We start from the raw sequence: 10466 nt of genomic DNA, 5'->3' as shown, positions 1-10466 counted from the left end.
TCACCTGAGTTGATGCTCATGACAACAATTTTGGATATGATAAACAAATTTTCCAATAAAATTAAAAAGATTTTTAAATCAATACTTTCGCGATTAAAATTTCAATGGCAACTTCATTTGCCATTTTTAACTTAGGTTGTTTTTTTATTACTTCCAATAATCTATTTATGAGAGTTTACTTTTGTTTACATTTTTCAAAATAGCTTTTCATCTTTTTACTTTAGATTTGAATAGTTTCAGTTTTAATTATTTCTAAATTATTTTTGTTATAGAGGATGTACAACAGTGTATGCAATAGATTTAATGTACAAAAGTGTGTTTAACATCGTACATAAGATAGAAAACAACTTTGCATGACAGTTAACAAGTCTAGATTGTAACTCGCCCGTAAAATTTTTAAAGTGTGGTAGGGATGAGACAAATTTCAAAGGTCATCAGGCTGGGAGCTGGCAACTGTTTAACTGGGAATTTAATGATAAGAAGCAGAAAAGACAAGCTGGTGTGTGGACATTGCAATGCCTTTAGCCTAACATCAAGCTTGAAAGCCATTCTACCACAGCTGAGGTAAGTATAGACCTTCCCATTGAACAAAGTGAATGATCCTTGATATTTGCTATATTTTTGACCGTTGAATGCCATAAATATGCTTATTATAACACGTTCTTAAAATGCAACTCAGATTTACATAGTCCTTATTTCACAGTGGGTGTGCACTCATGCCCCGTGAAAAGCACCAGAAAGAAGAGAAGAAGCGGGAGGCAGGATGTGGGGGAAATTACGCAGCACGATGTGGAATTATCGGCGTGTGGTCTTCATCTTGCTGTTGCCGCCACTGCTACTTCCTCTTCCTATAGTTATCGCCAACAAGGTGAATGCAACATCACCGTTTGAGCAAATAATCTAGTTCCTAAAAGTCCCCATTCTTTATTGTTCTTTAATCACTATTCTGAGATTTTTATATATTGGACCTCAAGAGTCCTGTGCTCATTAGGCAACGTATCAACAAGAAAAGGATCCCACAGACAACCAAGATGAAGTGAAATATAAGTACACATGTCTAGTATTATATTAATTGTGAGACTTAGCATTGAGTCCATTGAAACATTAGAGAAAAAGACAAATAGCTTTCAAAATTGTTGTCAAAAAATTACAAAGAATCAGAAGCAGCAATACATCGACTGCGTCAATAGACCTTCGAAGCCACTATCCAGTCATCATTTCTTGTAGAAGTCACATTTTTAATCAGCTTTCTACACATTAGGAGTCATGCTGTGCCTTTGTTCTTCTTCTGATGGCAATCTTCTGGACCACTGAGGTCATCCCGTTACCCATCACCGCCATGTTCCCCGGCATTCTTTTCCCCGCCTTGGGCATCATGACGTCAGCACAGGTCAGTTCCAATCTAAGATCATCAAATCATTTTGAAACAATGTACATTAAACAGCATACAGTGTGTAAGAAAATAACACCAAAATGTCCTTGAATAACAATCACAAGTTATGCACTCATTTTTTTAACCAACAAAATATGTTTTAGATAAAAGGAAAAATCCCCGTCTTCGTAGCAAGTGAGTATTTTTTTTTACTGTACTGTGTTTAGTACAGTATCCATTGATTAAAGTTTCTCGTCGTACAACGGAAACTCGTCAGTGGGTGGAAGAGGTCAGGCTATACATCTACTGGGAACCTCTAAGTTACCATTCCTTTCCCTACAGTGTATTTTTATGCTTAATTTTGCAGCACTGTTGCAATTTGTTTGCACCAACACTTTTGATTATTACTGCATAAGTTATCATATATTATTTAAAAAGACATTTATAATGGGCTACCTGAGTGGTTACCACGTCGGCCTCACAGCTCTGTGGTCTTGGGTTCATATCCAGGTTGGTCCACCTATGTGGACTTTGCATTTTATCCCTAGGCCTGCGTGGGTTTTCTCTGGGTACTCTGGGTTTCCTCCCACATTCCAAAGACATGCATGGTAGGATGATTGGACACTCTAAATTGGCCCAACGTATGAGAGATACAGTGAATGGTTGTCCATCTCATCGTGCGCTGCTATTGGCTGGCCACCGATTCAGGGTGTCCCTCACCTCTGGCCCAAAGTCAGTTGGGATAAAATGAAAACTTGAAACTTAGTAGCTATGCAGCATGGGCCAGTATCCTTTGATCCTTAGAGCAATATTTTTAAAAATGTGTGTGTGTGTTAGAGGTGAATAATTAATTCCAAAGTTTTAGTTGGGTATAGGTTTCGAGTCAGCTAGTAGGTTTGTACACTTTTCATTATAGCCTTTAGCCTGTAGTGTGCTGTTGCACATGCTTGTTTGTACAGGTGGCAATGGCATTCTTCAAGGACTTCCACTTCCTGTTGGTGGGTGTCAGCTGTCTGGCCACCTCCGTCCAAAAGTGGGGTCTCCATCGGAGGCTAGCCCTCAGACTAGTAGCTGCAGTGGGCGTCAATCCGGCTTGGTTGACTCTAGGCTTCATGTCAGGTTGTGGATTCCTGTCAATGTGGATGAACAACACCTCTGCCGTTACCATGGTTATGCCCATCGTGGAGGCTGTCCTCTGTCAGATCCAAAGAGTCGACGATAGGTCCAATGAGGAACCTGACCAGGGACACGAAAACCATGGCCTGGAACTAAGCGGTAAATGAACAAAAAACTTTTTCATTGCAAAGTTTCAATTGAATAAACAATATTTGGTCAAATACTTATTAACATTTTGGTTCGCTCCAGAAAAAAGACTGAATTAAATTCAGTATAAATTACTAAAACAGAATGCAATTTTATGGAGAAGCATTTCATTTTTCAGTTGGGTGTTCAAAGCAATCTCGGGATTTTTATGACTTGTTTATTACGTGTATAAAGCACCTAATGGTGACTAATTGGGAATAAAATGATGTGAAGGAGTTAAGAGTTATATATTTTTCTAGTGTGCCTGTGCAGACTATTTAGAATGTGATCTGTTAAGTTTTATTATCTTGGAAATGTGCACCAAATTTCATTGAATAAAATGGAAATTCATTCAATAATTTCTTTTCTGAACTGCTTAGGCTCACCAGAGTCACAGGGGGTGCTGGAGCCTATCCCAACTAGCTATAGGCACCAGGCAAGGGTTAAGAATACTCTTTTGGTTGTTACCGGTTGACTGATCTTCCCGATGACTCATTTTTCTGTTGATTATCATGAAATCATATCCGAAAGCACTCTCACCCACTGTCTGTATGTGTCTGTTTGTTTTTACATACAGAGGTGAATGTTAACACAGAGAATGAAACTGTGGGGTAAGTATGTTTTCTATATATTGATTTCTAAAATATCCAGAAGACACACAAAAATGTACTCTTTGTTTCAGGGATGAGCAGAATCTTCCAGAAGAAACATTGTCATCATCATCATCAGCATCATCATCGGTATCAGAAGAGGCAGATGTCACACAGGTTAAAAAAAAATACAAATCACGGCATTGTTTTATTTGCTCCTTACACATATTTTCTAGGCCCGCACGGACTTTAAATAAAACATCGGAACGTAGTGACACATTTCTACTTTACCAGTACGAGGGGCCCCTGTACATTTTTTAATGTTACGACAAAACCAAGAGTGATGAAAGCACAAAAGAAGATTTATAGTAATTGAAACTTTAAAACACCATTTAATAGATTTTGGAAGTTGTATTTATTCATTTTAATGATGGCCTTTAACTGACATCCACTTGTACAAATGCATTCTTGGAATGTACTGTTAAGATTTGATATTGACTGCTGCAATATCCCAGGTGAGATACTGTGAATTTCATACTGAATTCACCCTGGGTACTAAAAAGGCAGTGTTTCCTTGCTCAATGTCAGTCTTGTAGTGGTGCCACTTATTCTCTTCTACCAATACGGGCTTCAAATATTCTTGCTTCTTTTCAACAGTGATCAACAGCAGATTTAAAGAATGCATTTGTACACAGTAATTTCATAATTGTGTCAAATTCATGTTTGAAAGTTCCAATTGCTACAATGACTGAAACTTTTTTCTTCCATCACTCTTCACTTTATTGATAGTTAAAATTTTGACATTTTTGGGGGGTCTCCATTTAGCTTTTCAAAGATCTTTCTGTCACACACAAAATGAAAGAAAATATCTGGTTCAATGAGTCTTTTCAGGAATTGTTTCTTGAGACATTTTTTTCAACTGATGATAAACATTCTAACCATGTTGCTCATTGAAATCGGCTTCAGCTGTCTTGGTGTCTTCAATGATGGCTAGCAGGTGGCGTGTATGACAGTGCCCGTTAAGGAACTGATGGTGGGCAAGGCCATGTGTATTGGTGTGGCCTACGCATCCAATATCGGCGGCATTGCCACTTTGCCAGGAACTTCAGTCAATCTCATCTTCTACGAGTATCTTCATCAGTGAGTCATCCGTGTCATCATACGTGCTAAAGATTAGTAGGATTAAAAATGTACTAATTTATAAAATATGCTTTTATTTCATCCCATCATCAATATGGAGGATTTACCCAGATTGCAACAGCATCAACTTTGGCAAATGGCTTGCATTGTGTCTTCCTATTAGCGTGATATCATTGTTTCTTACTTGGGCATGGCTCTGCTGGCTCTTCATTGACACAGAGTAAGTCACATATCTAGTATTATGTTAATTGTGAGACTTAGCATTGAGTCCAATGACTGTCGTCGCACTTAGCTTCCGGTTGTTAGGACAATGTGATGGAGACCACTCCCAGAGGGGGAAAGTGACTAAGAAAATTATCCAAGAAGAGTACAGAGCACTTGGACCCATGAGGTGAGGACTCATTTGTTCAAATGTCTTGTGTTCTTTCAACATTACTATGACTGATTCATTCACAGCACCTGCTCATTTTAATCTTATTCTATTAATCTTTTCTTCATTTGAAGCAATGAACCCTTACAAACTAAAACTAAGAAAAAATGTATAAAATACAAACTTAACCGGGGAGGACTAAAACGGATGAAAGGCGAACATAACAATACGCAAAAATTACTCGCACAGGGACGCACAAAAACACAGGCTTTTAATACACAGACAGGGATTGATGACCATCACAAACACCTGGGTCACACATGGAAAGGAGAGCCAAAAGAGGGACAGCAGGTGAAACTCATACAATCATTTGGACAGGACCCACAAGGAAACACACCCAAGCAATCAAAACCCAACAAAACATGACACATCCGATCGAGCCTTCCATAATACTGTGTATTATAATTTATTCCTTCCTATAATGTGCTCAGTGGTCAAGAGCAGTTCACACTGGTGGTCTTCTGCCTTATGATCCTATTGTGGTTCACCCGAGCTCCGGGATTCATTCCAGGATGGGCCTCCCTCATCCCTCAGTGAGTTGTAATGATTGGATTCATTCATTGTATGCTGAAAATGTATTATTTAGAACGTTGGCCTTTCTATACACAGTCACTCCGACTACATAACCGATGCCACCGTGGCTCTGGCCCTGGGAATTCTCTTTTTCTTGGTGCCTGCTTACGGACCCTCACGAAAATATGGTAAAAATACTGAAAATCTAAAAATATTTAAAATGGGAAGGATGAATATTGAACATGACGTTGATGGGGTTTTTTTTCCAGAGAGTATGATCTCATGGGCAGAGTTCCAAGCATTTATGCCGTGGAAAGTGTCCCTTCTTGTGGGTGGAGGATTTGCTTTGGCCGAAGGTACTAAGGTGCGTAAAGAGAAGCCTTTGGCTGAAAAGTTGTTGTGTTCAGTACTGCTTTAGCAACATCGGAATTTATAGGAAAGTTTGTCTGTCGAGTTTAATTGAAATGAATGGAAATGCCTTGAATATTCTTCATCACTGCCAAAAACAGCATAATTTATTTTTTAAATAACGGATATAGTTCTCTGTACTATTCTACTTTATATAAAAGTGTATTGACAACAGCTGGTATTTTAAATTAACTTCAAAAATCAATCCAAAAGAGTTTGTGCCTACTCAAAGATTCAGAAAACTCATTTGTTCTCATCTTGTGCCCATGTTTTCAGCACTCATTGTCAAATAGATTTCATGTATTTAAAAGAAAAGCATCCAAATGAACTTACAGCATCTTTACCATCCACCGTGCTTGTGTAGGAGTCTGGTTTGTCCCGGTGGGTGTCTGAACTTTTGTCCCCTCTGGGCAGTCTCCCTCCGCTGGCCACAGTGACTGTGGCATGCATCATCGTCACCATGGTAACCGAGCTGGCCAGCAACGCCACTACTATCACCATATTCCTACCCATCCTTTCTCCACTGGTGGGCATGCACACACTCACATGCATGGATTTACACACTAGTATTCACTTATCAAATTATTTTTCAGTTATATATACTGTGCATCACAATGGTTTTGAAAGACATTTATTACAGTAAAAATGGAACTAAAATAATTCTGCATTCTCATGTCACAATTAATAGTATCAAGCATCATAGTGTACAGCCACCTAGTGGTTGACAGTAATTCCAAATTCTACATTCTACAAGTATAGAAAGGATCCACAACTCAAAGTAATCTCAGATTCTGTTATCAAGTAGAGATGACTGGACATAAAAGTATTTCATTTTTTCTTCAAATTACAATTTTTTTCACTGCCACCACATGCTACACGTCTTGTGTAGAGAAAGCAATTGGGGAGACACTTGGCTTGAAGCATTGACTCCAACCTGCAAATCTGTTTTGAAAAGCAAAGAAAATTAACACCAACAATAGTTTTATTGGAGAACTAACTCCTTGCCGCATCACAGCCGCAGATGTGTTTCACAATATTATTATTTTTTTGTTATGACTTTTTTCTGTTAATAAAAGGAGCCCACACACAGGATATCATTTCCTTCTATCATGTTCCTTACTGTGCAGGCTGAAGGCATCCGTGTCAACCCACTGTCCGTGCTTATCCCAGCCACTTTGTGTACATCATTTTCCTTCCTCCTACCAGCATCCAATCCTCCTAATGCTGTGGTTTTTGCTTACGGATACTTCAGCATTGCAGACATGGTGAGATGCAACAAGTTACAATGTCACTCCACATTTAACACTGTAAAAAGTTATTGGGAAGTGGCTATTTCCCTGTACTAAAATATACCGACAGGATTGTTACCCCTCTACTTTCTCTCTTTTTAACCTTTACCTTGACATCAATGATTTCCCTTGACTTCAGGTGAAGGCAGGCCTGGGGGCCAATGTGATAGGCCTTCCCATGGTGCTATTGGCAGTGAGTACGTGGGGTGTGCCTTTGTTCTCTCTGGATAGGCTTCCTGATTGGGTCCCCTGCTTCAATGCAACCACGCCCTAAAGACAGTGACAAACTCCACCCAAATATTCTTTAATGTGTTTTAATTGTCTTTTTTTACATTTATATTTGTGGTTTGTTACTATAATAAAATATGGGGGCAAAAAAGTTATGTTTCAATTATTTTGTGTGAGTGTAAGAAATGCATAAAAGGTCTGAAAGCTTCTGCCGCAAAAAGACAATTTCAATGATGAATGCATTGATTTTTTTTGTTGCTATTTTAACTTTATCCATGAAAATGGTTTAAAAAAAGACCCAACCACGGATAATTGAGTCGTGGTACAATTGCAATTTGCTTTAAAAATTTAATATTGCATTGCACGATCAAAATTTATCTGAATCAATCCTTACACTTGGGTTTTTGGTAGAAATAATCACCAAAGGCGGTGTTTCCCCCAGATCTAGTCCCAAATCAAATCCCATATTGTGTTGCATACATCCTTTGAGATGTTTTTCTGCATTTAGAATCTTGCATTTAAGCAGGTATGGACTAAAGCTGATTGGCCCAAACAGATGCATATAAACAAGGCTATATGTCATTAAAAAATAAAACCTATTTGCATTAGTGCTGAATTAGGTTTCAGACATATATAAATAAATAAAATGATGAATGTATTTTTATGTCCAGTTTTATTAGTTTTAGATATAAGTGATATACACCCCAAAAAATCGCAATAACCGTCCATGTTAATCGGTATCGTGGCATTTGAATCACGATACGCCAAATGAGAGGCAATACACACCCCTATTTGACATCACATGTTTGTGTTTTGGTCGTTGTCAATGTATGCCTTATTGCAGTCAGAGTGATCCCTCTTCGCTTTTGCAGAATCATCTTTGACTGCAGCCACAGGTTGTTCACCTGTGTGTCGGCGCGTTCGCTCATCTCCATTCGCGTGCACGCGCTCCCATTCCGACAGTGTGCAGCTGCTTGAACTGAGCAAATCCACAAAACTGACTTCCAATCGGCGCAGCCAAGTCGTCTTAAAAAACAAGCCACTTCCTCGCGAATACAGTTTGCGCCACGTCGACTCAAGAAAAGAGGAAAAAACAATCGATTGAGTTGACGACGCACCAGCCATGCTGGATCCGTCTTCCAGCGAAGACAGCGTTGGGGATTCCGACCCGGAAGTTGCCCGGGAGTCGGCTCGGAAAGCAGACGGCTCCTCCGGAGGAAAGCGGGGAGCGGAGAAACGAGCAGACGGCCAAAAGCGACAGCAGGCTCCGGTGTTCAAGCGCCGACAGCCATCCACCGGGCAACTTGGTCATCACCAACGCCAGGGTAGTTCAACAGGTGAAGAAGAGGAAAGACGAGAACGTGATCGACTAAAGCGGGAGGAAGAGGAACACAAAGTCAAATTGCAGATTTATGTTTTCGTACTGAGGTGCATCGCTTACCCGTTTAACGCCAAGCAGCCCACGGACATGACTCGGCGGCAGCAGAAGGTGAGTTGGCCCCGTCGCCGCACTTGTTACCCCGGTACAGACTTCCTAGTGAAATCCAAACAAAGCTCCGTTGAAAAACTGTCGATTTCGGGAATTGACAAACATTTTAAGGTAAACATGTTTATCTCATCTTGTTAATATTAAAAAAAGCTAAAGTAATTTGTTATAATAGTCACCCATCACAAGTTAATATATTAGTGTATTTATATATATTATATATCATAACAATGTGGCATAATGCAAGATTTGGGCTGTGAAATGTGCTTTTTTTTTGTTTAGTTTAAAAAATATCAGGGCGGCTCAGCGGATGAGTGGTTAGTGTGTCGGTCTCACGGAGGGGGATCTGGGTTCAAATCCAGGTCGGTCCACCTGTGTGGAGTTTGCATGTTCTCCCCGGGCCTGCGTGGGTTTTCTCTGGGTACTCTGGTTTCCTCCCACATTCCAAAAACATGCATGGTAGGCTGATTGGACACTCTAAATTGCCCTTAGGTATGAGTGTGAGTGTGTATGGTTGTCCGATTTAGGGTGTCCCCGGCCTAAAGTTGGCTAGTCAACTCATATCATCAAATTTTGCTACTTGTTTAATCTAGTGCCAATTGTCATACTGTGAAAAACTCAAAAGTTGAGGTAAGTTACTGATTTTCCTAGATTTTTTTTAAAAACAAATAATAACCCACAATATAAAAATGTTGATTTAAATGTTCAGACGTCAGTGTCAACCCTTCCCTCTCCTTCCTCTTATCTTAAAAATTGACATGAATGGAAATATTTTGCTATACTATGTTATTTTTAAGTGCAAGTGTACACAGATGAGTTGAGAGTTAAATCCTGTAAAGTTAAACTATCTATATAAATTTTTTTTACTCTAAATACACTGTTACTTGTTGCCCTAACTTCCACAAGCAGTCTCCTTTGGGTTACACTTATTGGCTCCTTTATGGTTTCTCCACACGTGAATGCACTGATTGGTGCCTGCAGTTGCTCCAGACGTAATAGAAGCCATGTTGTTGTCACGGCGTCCCGCCGGGAAGTCGTTAATGAGCCTCACACACCGCCTGATTTCAATATGCAGAAGAGTTTCCCGCTTGGACGAATGTGCAACACAGATGGCACGCGTGGGAGTTTTTATGTGCGCACCCGCAGAATTCAATTAATGAGACAGACCCTTGACCCAGCAGGAGGGAATCACTCTGGATCGATTGTTGGCATGATGACGCATCTTGGATGGAGGCCACCTGGGGCCCCATTTTGGATTTATTTCCACCAGGCAGTCCTTTCTGTAATGTTTGGAATTGTTGCTAGTTAAATTGTGATCCATAATTGGTGGGGTGATAACGAGTGCCAGGACACCTATCAGTACACCAAGCCTAAGGAAGTTGACAAAGATGGCCAGGAAGAGTCACACCTATCAAAACATAATTGGAAAAGGAGTCATTCTAACTTGGTCGCACACCAAATGAACAATATTTTATTTCACAACTCAATATCTGAACATTTAAATGCATAAACTACAGTTCATTTGTAAAGAAATGGCTTCTGGTTTTTCAACCATAATTGACTCGACAAAAGGCTAATTGTCATCATTCCCAGCTTCATATGACAAAATTGATAAATGTTATTTATGTAATCTTTTTAAATCTTAATTCACCAATCTACTGTGATAACACAACAATAATGCAACAACTTTAACCATCACTGTTCAGCA

General features: G+C 39.5%; 2 protein-coding genes across 7 annotated transcripts in view; both read left to right on the top strand.

Annotated features, from left to right (window-relative positions):
- Positions 1-462: 462 nt before the first annotated feature.
- On the top strand, positions 463-7472 carry LOC144215592 (solute carrier family 13 member 1-like). Of its 6 annotated transcripts, none has more exons than XM_077744635.1 (15): positions 463-564; positions 704-868; positions 1262-1390; positions 2332-2647; positions 3252-3285; positions 3357-3441; positions 4259-4404; positions 4505-4624; positions 4697-4795; positions 5266-5367; positions 5444-5535; positions 5617-5711; positions 6120-6218; positions 6883-7020; positions 7184-7472. In XM_077744635.1, the coding sequence occupies exons 2-15, from the start codon at positions 764-766 to the stop codon at positions 7316-7318; spliced, it is 1695 nt and encodes a 564-aa protein (XP_077600761.1). In that variant the 5' UTR covers positions 463-564; positions 704-763; the 3' UTR covers positions 7319-7472. The 6 variants fall into 6 exon arrangements, with proteins under 6 accessions (XP_077600761.1, XP_077600760.1, XP_077600759.1 ...); XM_077744634.1 differs by adding an exon at positions 1537-1567 and having other exon boundaries at positions 2492-2647; positions 5444-5711; positions 6120-6281; positions 7184-7471; XM_077744633.1 differs by having other exon boundaries at positions 6120-6281; positions 7184-7465.
- Positions 7473-8140: 668 nt separating this feature from the next.
- The window catches only part of LOC144215674 (calcium-dependent secretion activator 2-like), a 71414-nt gene continuing 69088 nt past the window's right edge, over positions 8141-10466 (top strand). The window contains exon 1 of the mRNA XM_077744754.1: positions 8141-8761. Within this exon, the coding sequence (XP_077600880.1) occupies positions 8396-8761 (366 nt within the window). The 5' untranslated portion in view covers positions 8141-8395. The remainder of the gene's footprint in view (positions 8762-10466) is intronic.

The sequence above is a fragment of the Stigmatopora nigra genome, chromosome 22, assembly GCF_051989575.1.
Source record: "Stigmatopora nigra isolate UIUO_SnigA chromosome 22, RoL_Snig_1.1, whole genome shotgun sequence".
NCBI classification, from domain to species: Eukaryota; Metazoa; Chordata; class Actinopteri; order Syngnathiformes; family Syngnathidae; genus Stigmatopora; species Stigmatopora nigra.
Note: the sequence above shows the minus strand (reverse complement) of the source record. Positions and strands in the feature narration are given on the sequence as shown.